This window comes from Ascaphus truei, chromosome 3 (assembly GCF_040206685.1).
Source record: "Ascaphus truei isolate aAscTru1 chromosome 3, aAscTru1.hap1, whole genome shotgun sequence".
Classification (NCBI taxonomy): domain Eukaryota; kingdom Metazoa; phylum Chordata; class Amphibia; order Anura; family Ascaphidae; genus Ascaphus; species Ascaphus truei.
The window spans coordinates 201,299,672-201,321,392 of record NC_134485.1 but is presented as its reverse complement, the minus strand read 5'-3'; the positions used below and the strand labels follow the sequence as shown (position 1 = coordinate 201,321,392).

General features: G+C 42.7%; 1 protein-coding gene across 1 annotated transcript in view; it reads left to right on the top strand.

Moving 5' to 3' along the window:
* Window positions 1-21,721, top strand: part of GALNT17 (polypeptide N-acetylgalactosaminyltransferase 17) — a 682,771-nt gene that overhangs the window by 630,692 nt on the left and 30,358 nt on the right. Inside the window, exons 7-8 of the mRNA XM_075589950.1 lie at window positions 5,097-5,282; window positions 12,042-12,179. Coding sequence (XP_075446065.1) covers window positions 5,097-5,282; window positions 12,042-12,179 — 324 coding nt within the window. The remainder of the gene's footprint in view (window positions 1-5,096; window positions 5,283-12,041; window positions 12,180-21,721) is intronic.

Genomic DNA, 21,721 nt, shown 5'->3' with positions numbered 1-21,721 from the left:
CCCAGTACTGAGGTGGGTAAGGGTATAACATGCACCCACAGCAGTGAAGGCATGCCCAGAGTGTGGTAATTGCATTGCCTGGCCTGGTGAGTAAGGGTTAACATAATACTGGCTGAGTCCGGGGTGCCAGAGATCGGAGGGTAATGTCCAAGTGCCAGAGTTCAGGGGTTGGAGAGAGCAGCGTAGTGATGTCCGAAAGCCAGGGTCCAAGGGCAGGAGAAAGCAGTGTAGTCAAGTCCAAAGCAGAGTTCAAGTTCAAACCAAGGGAATCCAAACAGAGGCAGGGACAGGAACCAGGGCTGAAACAGACAAGGGAGCTAGGCATAGACACTGCACACACAGGAGCTACAGGAAAGCTATGCAGAGCAAGGACTGAGAGGACAGAGTGGGGTTATATGGGAAGAAGGGCCAATAGGGATGAAGGGAGGAGCATAGGTTTGAGTGGGTACTTGCAGGGATAGGTCAGTGAGAGCAGGGGAGGAGACAGGAAGGTAATTGAGCGTTATTGCCTGCAACCGACGGGGGGCTTTTAAATGCCTTTTTCCTGCCTCGGATGCATGCCGGGGGGCTCCGGTGCGGGTATCAGCTCCGGAGACCCCCGGCATCAATCACAGGCAGGAAAAAGGGCTGATTTTTTCTAAGTGTCGCCCTTGCCGATGCTTCTCCTTCAGCAAGTTGCCAACTTTAGTTGGCGGGCTGGATTGGCCATAAAATCTCCAATCTGGCCTGCCGATCAGCACCGAAAAGCTGATCGGGGCTTACTGAATTCAGGCGGGTTAAAAAAGTCCCGATAAGTGGCTTATCGGCAGCCGGGTGGCGAAATTTTTTTTTCGGAAGAAAAGTTGCCGATAATTCCCACTTATCGGGGCTTACTGAATCTGGAAGGGAAAAAATGCCGATAAACGCCTTATCGGGGCTTACTGCATGAGGCCCCTAGTATTCAACAGAACCCTATAGCTTGTTTAGTAGGCTAATTTGGATGTCATATGATTGTCATTGATTCCACCTACATAGCTATTTGTTAACACAGAGCCATCCTACCTTGGGGACTTTTAATATCACTGTATATAAGTTTTTTGCCCTTGCGTCGTTGTTATGCATTTATCAATAAAGTGTTATTATTTTGTTACTATCTAGTACTTATTCTACATTGTCATCCTGAGGGAATTAACTTAATACCCTATTTATGGGAATATTGATACGCAAGAGCTACGAGTGACGCGTGTACCTCAAAAGGGAACCAGCGATCAGGAGCGCGTGCGATTGGTGAGGGGACCGCGCGCGTGCGCAGAGCTTAAGCCTGGGCGTGCGGACCGTGCCGTGGAGGAACGGCTAAGGGAGGGAGATAGAGATTGGGGACGTAGGGGAGCGGAACAGCTAGCCACTGTGGGACCCGGGGTAACGGGGACATTCTGGGAACCGCGAGTCCCCTGATCCGTTACACTCCATCTTTCCCCCTCTCTGGGTTTCTCTATTAAAACATTATGTGTCTTGTTTAAAAAGTACGGTAGAGAAATGTAAAATAATTTATACCTGAACAATTCCCAAACACTGAAATCAGTTACATTATAAACATACCTATTAAAGGATCAGTCCTTGTAGCTGTGGTTTAAAAAAATAAATAAAATTATAAATAGGTTTGAAGCAGGGGTTCTCTGGAGCCGAACAGCATTGATTTCCCGAGATACATACCTCTGTATGGGGTGCCAGTAACTCTCTAAAGTTTAAAGGTCCTGGTCAATAGGAAGCTTCAAGTTATGACATCACGGCCCATGGGACGGGGCACTTTTAAACCGCCATATTGTGAACCCAGCCAGGACCCCAACGAGGAGCCATATGGAGGTATGTATGTCAGGAAGCAGAGCATCCCTGGAACTGAAATAAATGCGGTTCAGCTCAAGATGCCCTACTATCAAAATAAAGCATAGCCACAAGCATTGCTCCCTTAAGTTCTTGCTGCATTCAATACAGTAGCCTCAACATGTGCATGGACAAAGATATTCACTGTGCCATCTATTGGACACATACTGAATTGCAATTAAAATAAATAAAGCCCACAAAACTGCAGGATGCGATCCTGACTGCTCTGCACAAAGTTTTTCCTTGAGTGGAATCTCACACATTGCCATGGTCTTGCTAAATCTGTAGTCCTATTTATGCACTTAACATACTTTCTATTGACAAAACTGTCCTTTAAAAAATGTGGTATTGTGCTTCTATGCACAATCCTTTAAAAATTTATATATTTTTGGAATTATAGAATTGTATGTGTAAAAATAAAAAGAATAGGTATCTATGTATCCAAGCAATTGTGGAGCAAGAGTGGAATTCCTACCCTGCACCTATGTATCAATGCATTTTGCGTCAATTTTGCCAGGTCTGCCCTAGCTGTTTCCATGGGGGAAATCAGTAGAAGGAGTTGGGTAGTAGTTACATGGTGCACAGTTATAATGAGATGTATTACATTCTGTGGCATTCTTTTTCCCTTTAATTTTCCAAGAAAATCTTCCATATTTAAAGATGCATACGTCTAAAATTCTGCATCCATACTGTATGCTGCAAAATAGTAGCAGTGCATCTAAACACAGTTTTCTATGCATTGATACATAGACCCCATCGTTATTTTTATTTAAAAATTGCATTCCTTTTTTTATACCTTTTGATGGTTTTTTTTTACCACTTTTGCAACCAAGAAACTGCAATAGTAAAATAGTTATTATTTTATTTTACTTACCCAACTTAACCCTACTGTGAAGAGCAACATTTATTTATTAACATGCTTTTGTGTCAGATATTGTATGTCAAGATTTCTTAGGGAATAAGGTACTATGCTATGATTAGAGACATGGAGCTATGCCTCAAGACATAATTGTCACCAAGAAAGACCTATTCAACATGCATCAGTATATGAAGATATTTTGCTCCAGTTTCGCCATTTACATATCAGTTTGTGTCTTGTGGTATATTTTAAGGACAACAAAATAAATTATTATGTGACTCACATATATGTCTACAGTATATTGTTTCAAATTCATCAACTTTATAGGATTTTTTTCTCCCTTTAATATGCATCAAAAACATGGCAAGGCCTACTGTAAATGACCCTACTTAACAAGCTGTGTCAAATATCTCATGAAGTTTCTTACTTTACGGGAACTGCAACCTGAAAATGATGCAGTGCATTATTGAATAACTTTTCTTTGCATTACTACAGTATATAGATCCTATGAAATATTTCATGGTTTGTTCTAACTTGCAGTTAGGGCATTGCAGGCCTTATATATACTCCAGGAAGCAATGGGAGAATTAATAGCATTTACTGAAATAATAGTACATTGCCAAGCATTGAAATCTCTATGTACTGTACTAGAGATCATGGAGAATAGAATAGAGATAGAGAGCCCTCTTAACCTCTGTAGTTGGAGTCTTGAGCTGGTAAAGAACTTCACATGTTCTTTTTATAGTTTTGGAATCTAGTGCTATTGAATAGGTAATGAATAGGTAATGAATAGGTAATGAAGTTGATGTTCCACTGATTCTGATTATCTGCAATTTAGGAGAAAAGGTATTTATAGCAGCTTTACGTGTAATTTATGCAATTTTATCTTTGCAGTACTCTTCAAAGGTAAGTTTAAAAATAACAATTGGGCGATACTCCCCATTGTGTCCAAAGCGATGTGGAGGCGAGGCAGATCTCTTACATGTGCTGTGGTCCTGCCCTCGGGTGCTCCAGATTTGGGAACAAGTTAAAGATTGGTTTCAGAGGATTTTAGGCCTCACAATCCCATTAGACCCCTAGCTGTTCCTACTAAACAGACCAATAGATGGGATCTCTAGAACACAAAGCAAACTAGTAGCACATTTTTACAGCAGTGATGAGGAGCGCAATCACAGCACTATGGAAACAGACAGAAAATCTGACTATTCCTGCAATCAGAAATAGAATTTGGTTTGTATGCCAGATGGAAAAATTAACGAGTTTGGATAATTATACTGGCGCTACATTTCTAAAAGTCTGGATTATGTGGCTAGCACAAACACACATCTCAGGGGTGGTACCACAATTCAGCTATGATAGTCGGAGAAACGCATTCTCCACTGACCTATAAAGGGATTAATAAGACTTTAAAAAAAAGACAGGCCATAGTATAAAGAGATCTACAGTAGCACTTTAAATAGAGGGCAGAGGGTCTGGCCACATGGGGGATTTACTCTATACTCTAGCACTCTGGAAGAGGTGAAGCTGGGTTTGGAAAAAGGAGGTACAGGTGAAAGGACTCCCCCGACCCCCCCCCCCTTTCCCATCCCTCCTGATTTGGGTTTGATTTTTCTTTTACATATATGTTTGTATAACGGCGGTGACTCATATGAATATGTAAAAATGTATTGTTACATGACAAAAGAATTTTTTTTAAATAAAATGTGAGTTATAAAAAATAATAAAAAATAACAAATGGAAATATTCTGCCTTCAACGTTCAGTGGTTTTGCACTTGAGCGATATGTGATTGTACCTTTACTGTTATTCACTCTTACGAACAGATTTGTTGCAAGTTGTAAAGCCTTGAAGGAAATCAGAATGAGAGTTCTTTATGGATGAAATTATAGTTTAGCTTTTAAAATGCTGCAGGTGTTGTTGACATTGCACTTGAAGATGATATCTATGAGGTTTTGCAAGTTCTGTACACTATAATTTCATCTATGGAGGACTCTCACACTCAAATGTCTCCCCTAAAAGATATTACAACCTGCAATAGATATATACTTTTACAGGAATACTACAGCATGAGCTTCAAACTTCTCCCCGAGGATATAACCATTTTGTTTCATGATAAGTAAAATAATTTGCTGTGTTTAGCAAGTAGAATTTAAATACAAAAAGGATTTTTCATTCCTGTGTTTTCCTCGTATGGGCCATATTTACTAAGCATTGCTATTCTACGTGAACTGGCTGGAAGGTGTTTTCCGGCACTGGATGATGTCTTATAGTATAGCACTTCTAAGTATATTGGGAATGTAATGTTTTGAAGAGGCTGCATCATTCATTGAAAACTATAATTTGTATTATAATTTGTATTGTATTTTGTCTTGCTTCAGGTGTGGTTGTGCGGTGGAAGCATGGAAGTCCTCCCGTGTTCAAGAGTTGCTCATATAGAGCGCAAAAGAAAGCCATACAACAACAACATTGATTTCTACACTAAAAGAAATGCTTTACGGGTAGCTGAGGTTTGGATGGACGATTACAAATCCCATGTTTATATTGCATGGAATTTACCATTAGAGGTACAATTTTCACTTTTTTTAATTCAAAGCTATATGCTCTCTTAGGCCCTTATTCAATAAGCTCCAAACAAGTGATTGCACTTTCATCGCACGTCACTGAATTGAGCTTCTTTTTTTCCCTTACAAGCACTATTATTAAGTTGGGTAGATTTGATAATCTTGTATTTACTCCACTAAACTAACAAATGTATTTTTAAAAAAATATATGAATTGTTTATTATTCAAATGTTTCTTTTGAACCCATGTGTATTAACATTTATTTTCACTTCTAAGACCTGCAATAAAATTTCCAAAATAACTATTAATTTTGGTTAAGTAGAGTGATATGTCATGAAAAATAAGAAAATGTCGTCACACTGTAATTTGTATATTGTGTCAAAGAAAAATGTAACTGACCTAAAATAAAACCTAGGTAATTGAGTCAAAAATGTAATTACGATTAACATTATAGGAATAACAATTTAAGCAACGGAAAAGAGTTCTGTATGTTATAGATATCCTTCCGGAAGGAGTTAAAACACCAAATCACTCACTAAAATTAGGTCAAGATCACAGTGAACAGTCAAGTGAACAGTTTTCAAACCAACACAGTGTTTTCATATTAAAATAGACGTCCATTGATTGATTTGTTTCACCCTCTTTTACAGCTATGCTTAGCAAACATAAAAATAATAGTGTTCTTTGGCAAGGGTGCACAAACTTTTCCCCATGCGCACCACCTGCCTGCTTTCGTCGGCATCTCATGCCCACCCCCTTGCTCGACCCCGGCGTCAAATGACGCTCGGGGTCATGTGATGTCACATCGCTATGGTAACATGACATCATGTGACCCCGTAGCATTATTTGACGCTGGGTTACCAGGACGACGCGTTGCTGGAAAGGAAGGTAAGTTTATTATAGAGGCCTTGCGCGGTCCCCAGGCATTTAATTTAAATAACAAAACAAAACAAAGCGCAAAACGCTCATCGTGAAGTAGTAAAAAACAATGTTTATAAAATAGGTGGTTCAAGGTTACGCGTACATCAGGTAAGAAGTAAATAGGCCTTAAGTGTTCGTACTGGCATGTGTGAGAAATACAGCAGCACACCAAAAGTCTCAAGATAACCTCATGTTATATTATCACGTTCACATATTACATGAAATGGGGTATTAGCACCTTTCCAATGCTTACCTCTCACTGGACCTTTCTTATGGAATTGACCTTCATCCCAACGTTCACTGTAAAAATATTTAGAATGAGGTGAAAATGAAAGTAAAAGAAGAGAACTACCAAAGCTGCGGGTGTCCAATGTGTGGCCTGTAATACTTTAACTCCATACAGAGATGCATATATAGCACTGTAAGCAGCAAAGCAACAATATCCAAAAGAAAAATGCAAATAAAAAGGAGCCAAACAGGCAGAAAGAAAACACATAACAACCCAAGTTAAATATAGCCATTTGGATCATACTTTTTATTAACCCATTACCTTTTAGTTTTCTCTAAACATAGTATTTATATACAGTATGCTGCCTTCTGACATTGTTGGCTGTTAAGCATTGTTTATTCAATATTCTGGGTCTATTCAGATGTTGCGTTTACAGGTAGACTATTGTTACTACATTTTCATTGGGAGTTTTATGTGTTTCCATTGTTAATGTTTTGCTCCTTGTTTATATGCATTCTTTTCTTTGGGAAATGATTCATCCTTAGCTACTTATAGTGCTCCCACTACATTTGCATCTGTGCTTGGTCTTACAATAAATACTATTACGAGGTTGAGAATTTGACACCCGCAGACTCCATAGTTGTTTTTTTTGTTTTGTTTTTCAGTGTGCCATTTTCTCTATTTTTGCTGTGGTGTGGGCTATTTAGCTTTGTTGGTTCCCTGAGGAAAGTCCCGGCAGGTCTCAAATGTGGGAAAAGTCCTGATACCCTGCTGCCATTTTCTTTTCTATAGGATCAAGAATATCTAGGTTTGTCTGAAATAGCTATAACATTTTACACTGATTTTTCACTGCCCACCTGAAAGAAAAGCATATTTTTTAATAATGTAACACAATAAAAATGATACATTATGAAAGCAGCACTCACATGAACTTGGTCCTTTCTGAAGACAAACTTTGTGGTGCCCCCGTTTCAGCTCAAAAATAGGGTATGCAGTGGTGGTGCTAATTGGGTAAGGTATCTAAACTATACAAGAAACAGAAACCCAATATGCAACACTCTACCACCCATCTGGATGATTGGTGAGATGAATTAAAAGAATATCTTTATTTGAACATGGGTATTAAAATAAAGGGCATTAAAATAACAGACAATGATGCACAGAAGAGCCCAGGAGGAGTGACACAGTGGAAACTCCAGATCTATACATGAGAGGGATATGGTAATATAATACCACTACCCCCTCGGGAATGGGTATTTATACTGTACGTGTATGGGAAAAGGGGGGGATATAAACCACCAGTGAAGGTATCCTAATGTGTAGAATGATTGACCGCCCAGGGTGAGTGGTGGAAGGTGCAGTAGGAATTGTTCCCTTAAGCGTGTGTAGCGCTGTTTCCCCCACCCTATGGGAGATGTGGTGGCTACTGAGTGTATGATGTGCTTTGCCTGCAGCTCACAGGAGCCCTGGACATCCACTGCTGGGAGCCTGGGGTGTACCTGGATCGTCCGGTGACAGCACCTCCACCTGTGAGGGATCCTGAGAGCACCAGATAACCCCTTCACAGAACCCAATGCAATAAGTACAAACAGCGTATATGATAACAGGTTTACTGACATGCAATTGGTGACACTATAGTACATATAACTCAAGCCTCACACGACCTTACCCACACACGGTATCCCACTGTCCAACCACTTAGTCCGCACCCTTGGTGAGGGCCCCTAACGTACTGAGGTGCCCTGGGCACCTAACCAACCTGGTGTCCACAGTAGCCAACCAACCCGGGAGTATGTGATAGCGCTGCCCACATTGTGTATAGTTGGTGCACTTGTTGAGGGTTGTGATACTTGCCGGGTGCTCTGGTACACGGTATCACCAGCTGATGATAGAACCTTCTGATCCAGCGCCGTCGCCATCCGCAATGGCGTCCGCCTCCATATGGGGTGGTATCCAGCTGGAGGGTCCCACCATGAAGATAGTCTCTAAACCTGGCGGTGGTGGCCTGATCCCAGACCACAGGCCGCAAGTACTGCGTGGCATCACTGCTGTGTCCCTGACACTGATCAGCTAATGGGGACAGTGTCCCTTTCTATGGGGCCTGTCCCTGTAGCAGCCACAAGTTTACAGGGGAGTCGGGGCCTAGCTGGGGCCTTTCAGGGGGTCTCTGGCTTAGTGCAGGGCCTACTGACACCCTGCACACACAACCTCACCTCTACGTGTCCCAGCTCCGACTGACGCATGAGGTCTGAGCATGCCAAATGTATCCACTGCAGAGCAGGAGATCCTCGCAGCCCTATTGGCTGTTCTTTACCCATGTGCCTCTAGTCCCATTGGGTGCTGGGAATTGTAGTTCCCTGTGGATCCTAACAGAACATGGGCACCGCTGTACTATGCTTCTGCGCATGCGCACCCACTCCTGGAATGGTCACCACAACTAGGTCCATTCTGCGCAGGCGCCGGATCCCGCTACGTGCAAGATGGCAGCGCCCTACCGGCGTGCCACCGAGGAGCTTTGGTGACCCAGTCGCCCCTCCAACATCCCACAGCCTCCTGCACCACCAGCCACAACCTCCCGGGCCACAGTGGAGGTAACAGGAACCTAAGTAGGAGGGGGGGGGACCAGGGGACCCAGGCAATACATATAAGCTATGATCTTGTTGTCAGATCTATGCACTCATCACAGATGTCTGTGTAGTGCCGAATGGGTTGCAACAATAGTAGCTAGTAAGTAATAGCTCTGGTTGCAACAAGACCGCTACTAAGTAACTCAGTGGTGTAATTGCAAGCACAAAGGCTATAACAGGACCCAGGGTGAGTAAACAGTGATCTACAGGTGCGCCGACGAGTATTCTAAAACTTGCCTTAAACTTGCCTTGAAAAATCTGGGGCTATCACCAACAAGATCCAGGTACATGCTGGGTACATGCTGCAACATTTCAGTGACATTTCTGCAGAGACTAATGGCCTATCGGATTAACACAGCATGGGTCCCTGGCAGTCCTATGTTAATCTGATGGGCCATTAGTCTGTCTGCAGAAATGTCACTGAAATGTTGCAGCATGTACCCAGCATGTACCTGGCTCTTGTTGGTGATTGCCCCAGATTTGTTTTAGAATACTCGTCCGCAATACAGTAATTACCAGATCAATGAAAACACTGACTGCACGTGGGCAGTGACAATTAATACAGGCTAATGAGCTGCTATTTTGTGACCCTACTAGTAAGAAGGGAAACCTAATCTATATTACTATTTGGTAATAAGCTACCGAAAATATCTATGTTCTTTGCAAATGATGCTTGTGAGATTTGATCTTGCTGCCAGATGCATGCACTTACTACAAATGTCTGTGTAGTGGCAACAAGGAAAACCGCAACTCTGTAATTTAGGTGTGTAATTGAAAGCACAGTAACTAGAAAAGACCCATTGTGTGTAAACAGTGATCTAAATCAGCAGTGCGCAAAGTGGGGGGCGCGACCCCTGGGGGGGTGGGAGATTTTGCTGGGGGAGCGCAGGCAGTTGCAGAGGCCCCGCGCACTTCCCCCAGGCTTTTAAATTAGATGCCGGGGGATCGCGTGAGTGTTTACTTACCAGGATTCAGCCGGCTGTGACACATCGCCATGACAACGCAACCAGAGTGGACACGGGTAAATCCACGAGTAGACAAGAGTGGTGTGTGCCCTGTAATGAAACAGGCATGCCGTAGTGCCACAGGAATGTATCCCCCTAAACCCAGTTGAAGCTCCTTGTGACCATCAGATCACTGTAGGGAGCAATATGAAGTACAAGCGCTGGGCTCTGCAACTTCGTGGCATGCGAATGAATGAGTGCGGTGTGAGTACTCAGCCCTTCGTGTGCATGTTTGCCGGTGTTGCCGACGCACGCCTTTTACGTGAAAACACTTTGTCAAGGCAAGGTAGGACGGGGGTGGGGAGGGGGGTGGGGGGGGTGGGGGTGGGGGGCATACCATACCATAGATTCTGTAGGGTTTAAATAGTGACGCCTTGATAGTATGATTGCCTAGATTAACCCTCTATGTATCACGATAATGCGCAGATTATGTCACTTCAGTCTCTCTGTCATTGTGAATGAAGTTGATGTAACCATGTGTGATACATGCAAGTACACTCAGTGTATACAATTAGAATACAGCCAATAGGACATAAATTGATTGCATACAATCCCTAAGATTAAGTTATACAAAAATGCTTAGGTGTAGAAAAAGTGGCATGTAAATAAAGCCTTAATGTATTCGAGAAATTTGTCAGCAGTAACCCAGTTGTAGGAATGGGGTGATGACCCAAGGGAGAATTATGTCCCTCAGTAAGGAGTGAAGAGGGAAAGTTAATTACTACCAATAAGTTTGAATCACTGTCCCTATATAATAAAAGGGTGATACCTGTGAAACCGGTGTACTTGAGTTCATCAGTTAGACTAGGTTCCAGATACGCCACTAAATAAAAATGTATTAAGGAATAGTCTAGACATGTCAGGGTTATAGACCGACCCATATTGCAGGATAAGGAACCAGGCACTGAGAGGGCCCTGAGTGCAGGAGTGTTAGTGGGGTAAGTGAGAGTGGGTATTGAGTCTCAGTGATAGAGAAAATAGGTTAGTATGGAGTCAGTAGTGTGGACTAGGCTGGGGTGCATAATTCATATGAACGGGGTAAAGACAAAACCATTATTCAGACCCTTTGGTGCCAGGGTTTGCAGGGTGTAGATCCATCTTGCCTCTTTCTGAATTAATGCTGTATCCCAATCTCCTCTTCTTTGACCAGTGGAGAATAGATCAATCCCTAGGAAATGTATAGCACTGAGGTCACATTTATAGCACTGATTTACATGCCTAGCAGCTAGTGGTGTGTCTGTTTTATTGCGTATAGTACCAATGTGCTCTTGTACTCAATGTTTGAGGTGGCGTTTAGTCTTGCCCACATAGATATTACCACATATACATACCCCTTGGTAGATGACTCCCAGGCTCAGGCAATTGATAAACTTGCGGATTTGATAGATCTTGGTGTGGTCCCAGTTGTGGAATTCTTTGGTGGTTTTAATGTATTTACAGGCCTTACATCTCTGGCAACTGTATGACCCTTGAAGTTTAGGTGGCAGCCACGTTCTAGTGGGAGTATGACAAAAATTACTGTGGACAAGGATATCACTGAGGTTCTGTGCCCTCCTGCTTTCCTTATGTTTAGGTGTGTAGGATGTCATTTATGTCCACGTCAGCTTTGAGAACGTGCCAGTGTTTTTGTAGAATTGCCCTTGCCTGGTGCCACTCTTTGGTGTACAGTAAGTGCCTATGAAGCGTACCACTTTATCTCCTTCTTCGGGTTTTTTGTCTTGGAACAGATCATAACAGGGCATGTATTTAGTTCTTTTGTATGCTCTCCTTTCTGAAGACCATTGCTAAATAAACACAGATGTTCACCAAGTCCATGTTAGTGCTGCTTTCCAAATCTACACCTATAATCTCCGGCATTTTGCCGCACCAGTGGCTGTAAACCTTTTGTAGAAGCGCGCCTTCTCCAGTATCGGACTTAATAATAGATAATAAATAAACATTACTGTGAGAAAATTCTTAGGTCCCTTTTGATCTTTTTCAGAACCCAGGAATTGATATTGGTGACATATCAGAAAGAATATCTTTGAGGAAAAGCTTGAAGTGCAAGAACTTTCAGTGGTACCTGGATAATGTTTATCCAGAGATGAGAAGATACAATAACACGGTGGCATATGGAGAGGTAATAATGCTCTGGTCTTCATTGGCTTTCTTTTTCATTATTTGATATTGATAAATTCTCTTTTGCTGAGTGCGAAAGATCAGATGGAAATTAGATCATTCATAAAAATAATTCCATGCAAGAGGGTAAACAATTGACAAAGTCCTATTATATGAAAATGTTGTGATAGTACTATAGGAACTTCATTGTTCTTCATACAATAAATGGTTGGGAAAGGTAAAGAATCAGCTACAGTACAGTTACAAATAAGAGTTTTGCTCATTATATTTTTTAGTAGGTTCCACATGTTTTAATAGTGCAACATGAGAACTCTTCATAAATGTTTTTGAAAACCTTATGTTATTGTGTATTTTTATATAGATAGGGGTCAGCTATATAACTAGGTGTCTTAGAAGACTGGGTATATGATACAGCGGTATATACGGATTAAAATTAACACTAGATAGATAGATAGATAGATAGATAGATAGATAGATAGATAGATAGATAGATAGATAGATAGATAGATAGATAGATAGGACACTACCAATTTACTCATGAAAGTAAGGACTGAGGTACTATAAGGATGTAATTTAGGACATAAGAGTACAGGTTTATAAGTACATAAACTATTGTATGCAAGAACATCTTTTGTACTTACAGTATGAACACTCAGTAAATATGGGCCATAGTGGAAAGGGGGAAAAGGGAGGATTCAACCACAAATTATTTTTCAGCTATACTTTGATGAAAATCATAAGAAAAATAATATAATTTTGGAGATTTACAAAATAATAGGTTAGACTAGTCTATTTTTGCTGACTCTTTTACTGTGACGTGTGTCGGGAAAACATCAGGAGCAATGTTTCCTGTAATGCAGGTTGTAGTTAAAATAATACTTGATGAATTCTGTCATTTTCTGATTTTCTTAATGATTAGTTTTCATGGCTGCACTAAGCATGCTGTACACTATAACCAATGTACTGCAGACCATGTAAGAAACTCTGAAGGCATCATGTAGTATTTTCCATAAACAAAATCTCTCGGCTGTTTTGTGTAGCTTGAGTCATCTTGTGATAATAAGAGCAATGTGGGGTTACAGTATGGGGTGAGGAGAAGTTAAACACATGCATATCATTATGGGCCGCATGAACATTTTTATCTGGGAATGTTATTTTATTCTCTCTTCCTAGCATCAAAGAACTATAAAGTCTGAGGTAACGTATACATATTGTATGTAGCCAGACCTACAATCCCCAGTGCTGGGTAAAGACATGGGAACGTGACCAAGGCATCCCCCAGCATAGAACATTAACGCTGTAGGGGTTTAATAGAAGAGAGTGAGGACCAAAAGCTGCCTGCAGCTTTTACCTTCCCAGAGTCGTGGCATTTACCTTTATATACCATGGCTCTGGGGAAGGTATGTCTGGCTACTGTACATCTGTACATCTTACAAGCAGATCTTTGTCACATATAAATTACAGAATTAATTACAACATTAATTTAAAAATTAATTACAAAATTACACATCTGACACCGAAGCATACAGAAAATGTATAAATGCTGAATGGAAGATTTTTTTTTTTACACTTTTCCTGAGATAAATACAGATGCAGCGGTCGTTATCCGATCATTTCTCGGACCAGTTTTAGTGAAGTCTGCTGTATTTAACGCGGCATTCAATCGTTAATTTTACGTGAAGGCTGGCAATCACACCTCTGTTTACCGTAGTTGATTTACTTGATTACCTGGATTCTGATTTGTTTGGTTGAAGTTCTGCGCGTATCTGCCAGATGGCAAAACTGAATCCCTTTGCATAGACTATACAGTGGGTAGTGGGTAGTCAATGTGCAGGTGTTTAAAAAACAGATAGAGACAGTGTCCATTACAGTGATAATTGAACTTGGTCGCTGAAGACGTTATCAAATGTAGGCGTTTCACATTCAAAATCTCAAAACAGAATGTTGTTGACATTATTCTACATTGCTACTGTATGCCTGTGCAATTGCTGAATGGACATACACTTAACATCATGTAAAGTCCTTATACTAGACCGGACTGCAGTTACGCATATCTATTTTTTTCTGCAATTAATGCTGGAACAGATAAGAATGCAACTTTAGCAGAGATATATGGCTATATCATTGACAAATATGATTTCACATATTCATCAAATCAACGTGGGTTGAAGAATTCGATACAGCAAATTTTAACTATGAATGATTGTTTTTTTTCGCTCGGCCCCTCTTCCGGGAAGTACCAGAGGTTATTGGTCAGTGCTCCCAGCTTTTGTCGGTATGTTTGATCATGGCGACTTCAAAAGGAGAAAAGTCGGGTTTAATCGATTTAAGACTTGGCTGTCCAATAGGAACGATCCATCTCCTGCTCCGGTCACGTGGTTCCCCGGCGGCTCACACACACAATATTTACATGCTCCGGTGCTGTGGAAGGGATTCCTGCAGCTCCCCTGCCAGCTGAAGACACCTCCGATGCTGTCACCGCCACAGGACTGCTGCTGCGGGTCCTAGATGTCGCTGCCACCCTGCAGGTAAGTGCCAAACCGGGTACCCGACTGGGTAGAACCATTGATTTTGGCCGAGTACCCGTTACCCGGTTTATTTTTTAACACTACCCGGTACTACACTAGCTAACACCAAGCACACCACGGGAACCCCCTCTGTCTCCAAGATATACCCTTCTGTTCGAGACGATGACAACCCCGGCAAGAGCTAGGCCACAACAGTAGGAAAGCATCCTCCCAGACCATCTACCCATTCACTGCCAGAAGCACACCCGGTCCAGCACGCAGGATTATTCAGCTCCCAGACCTCATGCGGAACGACCTTCCACAGAGCACCCGGGACAAATACAAGACCCGATGCGGAGGATACCGGCACAAATTTGCCCAGTTCATTTTTAAACACCACGTCAGTTTTGAGATGTACAGTAAGTGGAGCCAAAAATGTAAATTATGAAGGCAATAAGTACAAGAAGGGGCTTCCTGCAAATTTAAGGAGATCTATTATGCATAAAGTGAAGCGATATTTCAATTATAACGGGCTTCTTCTGAGAAACGTGAGAGGCGGCATCAATGGCCTTTTGAGGCATAAAAGGGCTCTTCCCTTGAGGTCCATTGACTTACTGGAAGACTGCACGTGTTACATTTATTTACAAATAAAGATGCACTGTGTGTTTTTTAATATAATTAAAAAAATGTTGATTCGTTTTAAAATGATTTCATTGTTTAATGCTTCTTTTCTATTTTGCATGTCTGGAGCTGGGTGAAGACAACGTGCAGTAAATACCCACTCCCCCCGGTGCAAAAATCTCTCCCAGCAATACTGCCAGGTAAGACACAGTGCTCAAATCCATGCATGCCATGTCCCTTACCCCATAGACCCCAAAAATCTAATGTAAACCTTTAGTCCTTATGTAAAGTGCTGTACACCATGCCATGCATGCTTTGTCTCCCCCCCAGATATAATAATGGACTGTACTGGCGGCTTGGTTTAATAGTTGTTTCGTGTGTAGTCACAATGTAGTCGTAATGTACTCTTCCCCATGTCATGCCCTTTCTCCCCAAACCTCCCAAAAATATGGATTGCATAATGTACGGTGCGATTGTTAATATAGAATATTGTCTCTTTCTTTACAGACCAAGATGTTCAGAAAGCACCAGCCAGTGCGAAGAAGAAAAAGACAAGATTGTAAATTTTGAAGAAGCAACGTTGTATTTTTGTATTATTCTTTTTTCCTTTATTATCCTATACAAATAAAACTTTTCATTCTTTAAATATACTTTTTTGTGTTCATGTTTTTACTGTTTAGATACACTTACAGTACAGTAGTTCTATACATAAAGTACTAAAGGCATTTAAATATACTGTATATAACATTTAAATATACTGTATATAAATATCTCGTTGACATACAGTACTGTATACAGTATAAACATCTTGCAAATAAGGTACATTTACTGTTTAGATACACTTACAGTAGCACTATACATACTGTAATGTAAAGTAAAGGCATTTAAATATATATATATATATATATATATATATATATATATATATATATATATATATATATATATATATATATATATCATTGATACTGTATATATAAATCTTGAAATTAAGTTGCTTTTAGTGTTTAAATACATTTACAGAAGTACTACAGCAGGGCCCCGGGCATACAGCGGGTCCCATTCTAAGGGCCCGCCGTATAGTGAAAATCAGCGGAAAGCGGAACCAGCGATTTTCAGCTATGCGCATGTGCAACCCGGCATTTTCCCCCTTGTGCGCATGCACAATCCGGCATTTTCCCCCTTGTGTGCGCGACCTACGTTCTGCGCACGCAAGATATGTTCTGCGCACGCAAGATATGTTCTGCGCATGCGCGCCGGCTGCAACAGCCTCTGAGGAGACATGGCAGCCCCCTTCTCGGTGCTGCCAGATCAGCGGATCGCCAAAAAGCGGGGCGTCAAGAAGCGGGGCCCTGCTGTATAAATAAAGTACTAATTTCATTTAAATATTGTGTATCTTTATATATCTTTGACATAACTATAAAAATCTTTAAAATATGTTGCATTTACTGTTTACATACACTTGTAGTAGCACAATACATATTGGAATGTAAAGTTCTGAAGGCATTTAAATACATAAAAATGTCTCATTGACATACAGTATACAGTATGTACACTATACTACAGTAAATAAATCTAGAAAATTAGGTTGTTTTTACTATTTAGATACACTAACAGCAGTACTACTGTACAGCAGATATCTAGCGACTCCGTGAGGAAATGCACTGCATCTTACTGTACAAGGTTCCATAATGGCACACATGTGCAGAAATGTGATGACACGCATATGCGTTTCAACAAGGTTCCATTTTCACATACACGCATGCGCAGAATAAACATTTTGCATTCGGAAGAAGAAGCGACGTTGTATTTTTGTATTATTCATTTTATTTTTATTATCCTGATCAAATAAAACATTTAATTAGTTAAAAATATTTTTTTGGTGTGTTCATATTTTTAATCTTCAAATTACAATTACACTCACTTAAATGTACGGGAACAAAAGACAGGTTGCATTGCAAGTAGATTTTTAAGACAATAACTCGCGATGGCTCTCTTCAGTTTCTCGACGGTATTGCAGACAACGCTAAAATTCCATTTTCTGCACTCGATAAAAACACTTGTAAACTCGTGTCTTAACGTGGGAAAATGTCAAGAAATCCTGCACCAAGCCCGGGTGTGCTACGGGATTAAACCCGTAAAATGATCAGATAATGGCCGCTGCATCTGTACAATCTCAATTTAGTCAGCAACTAGGGAACATCAGTGAAGTTATTATTCTACTTACAGTAAATTGCCAAATATAATATAAATGTGCTGTCATTTGTATTGTGATCTATATTCTCAGTTAACTTTGTAGTCCAATCACTTTTCTGTGTGGAATGATATACTTGTTCATACAGATGTAACCAGTATTATCTCCACCCTACTGTGCAAATGTGCTGGTGAACTGCAGACCAAACGTGGAGTGATCACAGCAAAGTGCAGAGCAAGGGGGGTATTGCCAATCAGGATTAACACAGCGGGGGTGCCTTCCTAAGAATGCTACTTCCACTTTATTAATTCTACTGGGCTGAACCTGTCTGGAAGAGCTGTGCAGTGAGAGGAGACATAATTGGTCCCTCTCTCTGCGCATGTCCAACAGGTGATCGCAATGTTTTTATTGAAGTGAAACTTCTTTCGTGGCACCTAGTCCTGATAGAGCAAAACTGGATAGATGGGGGGCGAAATGTGAAACGGAAGTGACGTCACATAATGGACGCCGCTCCGCTCACACATCCCCTGTCACATGCGGCGGCGGCGATAGCCGCGGGAGCCGCTCCTAATCGCCACCGCACCCCCACACACACCCCACACACACCCCACACACACCCGGCTGCTGACATATGCGGCGGCAATAGCCGCCGCTGCTCCTAACGGCCCGCCTAACTGTTCCACGACCGCTGCCATGCCGCGCATGCGCAGTTGTGATGGCGCCGCTGACGGACGCCACACATGCGCAGAAGCGGCTGGCAGCGGCGTCGTTCCACCCATACGCTCCTGACGCCCATTGGCAGCGGCGCCATTCAGCCCTCCACTGACATGGGCGTTCGCAGGCCCCCTGCGCCCCCAGGAAGCGGTGGCACACGGCGCAAACCCGGACGCAACCCACGCGACACAGGGGCTCGGTCACTCATGCCCGTACCAGGCGCATGTACCCCGTGGGGGTGTGTGTGTGCAGAATTTGCGTGCGGGGGGGGTGTGTGTGCAGAATTTGCGTCACACTGACTGACCCCCCCAGACCCCCACACACACTGACTAACCCCCCCAGACCCCCACACACACTGACTGACCCCCCCAGACCCCCACAGACACTGACTGACCCCCCCCACGCACACTGACTGACCCCCCCAGACCCCCATGCACACTGACTGACCCCCCCAGACCCCCACGCACACTGACTGATCCCCCCCAGACCCCCACGCACACTGACTGACCCCCCCCAGACCCCCACACACACTGACTGACACCCCCAGACCCCCACACACACTGACTGACCCCATCAGACCCCCACGCACACTGACTGACCCCCCCAGACCCCCACGCACACTGACTGACCCCACCAGACCCCCACGCACACTGACTGACCCCCCCAGACCCCCACGCACACTGACTGACCCCCCAGACCCCCACGCACACTGACTGACCCCCCCAGGCCCCCACGCACACTGACTGACCCCCCCAGGCCCCCACATACACCCCCCCTCCCACACACACACACACACCCACATACACACACACACACTGACATACATACACACACTGACAGACACACATACACACAAGGAATTCACACTTAGTGCAAATAGCTAATACAGGGGATGTGTGCCGAGCACGCGCATTATAAGTCAAATTTATTTGCGTTTTGTCAATGAAATTGTATTTTGATTTTTAATTAAAACATCACCAATACAAATACAATTTCTGTGACAAAAGTCAAAGAAGTTTCACTTACTATGCGCGTGCACAGCACACACAGCTTTTTTATTTTATTTTAATTACATAGTATTCAAGCAAGGGTTTCCGCAGCTGATTCACATTAATTTTACCCCCCGGGGACCCCCTGCATTCCCTGAAATACAGGCCCTGGTATGGGGGGCTGGTATCTCCTGCAAGTTTAATTATCCCACGTCACGGACCACATTTTATTGTAATGTATTTAATTTAGTATTTCTCTTTTTTTAGGTTGCCCATTCATTGCCATTGTGGTTCTCTGCCCCCATTGAGGGCATAGATTACCACAGTAACAATCAGTGGGTTTATCGTCTACTGTGTAATGTAATGTATTGCATTGTCAATTGTAATTTATTGTGTATGTATTTTTCTTTCAACACAAATAGGCAAAACAGCTACTAGCCATAATTGGCTACTAGTGCTTTTGCCCATTTGTACTGTATGTGTGGTGATGCAGGTAGAGGGGGTGGGGAATGGGGGTAGTTGTCCCAGGTAGGGTGGTTAGGTCTCCCGGGTTGGTAGGGGGGTGGGGGGTTAATCCTTTAATTACCGTAGCAACTCTCTCTGGGGAAACTACCCACATTCCCCACCCCCTCTTCCCCCATCACCACACATACAAATGGGCAAAAGCATTAGTACTCAAATATGGCTGGTAGCATTTTGCCCATTTGAGTTGAAATTAAAAAAAACAGTTTAGAGCAATTACATGACACACTTCACCCACTCCATTAAAACATCAGTAACCGCTTTATTACCTTAGCTATAAGCAATGAAGGGGTTAACCCCTCTCACAACCCTCCAGGTAGGTCTAACCACACAGCTTGGAGAAACTAACCCCTTCATCCACCCCTCTACCCCAAACAAACCAGGTACTTTGGTTTAACCCCTTCATTACCTTAGTGGCTAGCAACTAAGGTAATTAAGCTAATTGTATTATTATTTTAATTACATAGAATTGAAGTAGACGGGGTCTACAAAGCTGAACAGCATTAATTTCAGCCCAGGTGACACCTCTGCTTCCCGAGTTACAAGCCCTGGTATGGGATGCTGGTATCTCCTGAAAGTTTAATTCTCCAGTGTCACCTGGCCGGGACATTTAAACTTGACAGAGATACCGGCACCCCAAACCGGAGTCTGTAACTCGGGAAGCAGATGGTCCCAAGGGCTGAAATTAATTCGGTTAAGCTCCAGAGACCCACTGATTCCATACTATGTAATTAAACTAAAAACATTGCGATTGCCTGTTGGAGATGTGCAGAGAGAGTGACTGATTATGTCTGCTCTCACTGGCGTCTCTTCCAGATTGGTTCAGCCTGGTAGGATTAGCGCAGAGGGAATCCCATTACTAGGCAGGGACCCTTGCTGTGTTAATCCTGATGGGCAATTAGTCTGGTCATGTGGAATCCATGAGTATGGAGTGGTCAGGCAGCTTTCAACTAAGGTTTCCTGATGGAATGCTCAATAATATGTCTTGCTACATCTGTAGTTACACCATAAAGCAGAGACTGCGACTATTCTAACACAAACCAGTGGCAATCGCCAAAAAGACCCAGGTACACCCAGGTACATTCTGAATACATGCCTTAAACTAGCCCCAGCATTTCTGCATTGATTTGTGGCCCATCAGATTAACAGCGGGGTCCCTGGCTGCCAGGGACCCCTGCTGTGTTAATCCTATGGGTCATTAGTCAATGCAGAAATACCTTAAACTTGCCTTAAACAAGCCCAGCACATACCCAGCACATACCCAGAATGTAACCGGGCTAGTTTGTCGTGGTCTCGTCTGTATGTGCAGCAAATAAATGAAGCCTATAATTTGGGAGATGCTAATTGGAAACAGGCTTTGTAAAAATAGGAAGGACCTACAGTAGAGCTCCCCCCTCAGATCCCAGGAGGAACCAGAAGAGGGGGTCTCCCCTGTAAATATGTAAGTAGTTATGTAACTAAGGTAGAAGCCCTTTATTTTTTTCAGTGAGGTAAATGTCACAACCAATTATAGGGACCCTCTATATGGCCCATAGGAGCATCTCACCCACAAGAGGGGATGGCAACCATCATAGGTTCCTTAGGGATAGGCCCTTACAGTATCACCCCACAGCTGCCAGAAGGGATAGGTTCACCGCTGTCCTTAAAAGAGGAGAGCACTAATCTATGTGAGGGGGATAGGGTGTGCTTTCTCAAGCATGAGGACACCCTGCAGCAGGTGCCAGTGGAGGTGGGAGTGGCCACATTCATTTAGGCAAGTGCATTGTCATGACGTGACAACAAAGGAGAGAATTGTACCTCTTTGGAGAATGCTACAGAAGCACCAGTAAACAAGAAGTTGTATTATGGACTGTTATAATAAAGTTATATAAAAGTTAATGGCACCCTTCCTTAATTATTTCTCACTGCACCAGCCCGCATGAATGCCAGCCCATGACCATTTCCCGGTGTCGGCTCCTTGTGACCTTGGGCAAGTCACTTTATCTCCCTGTGCCTC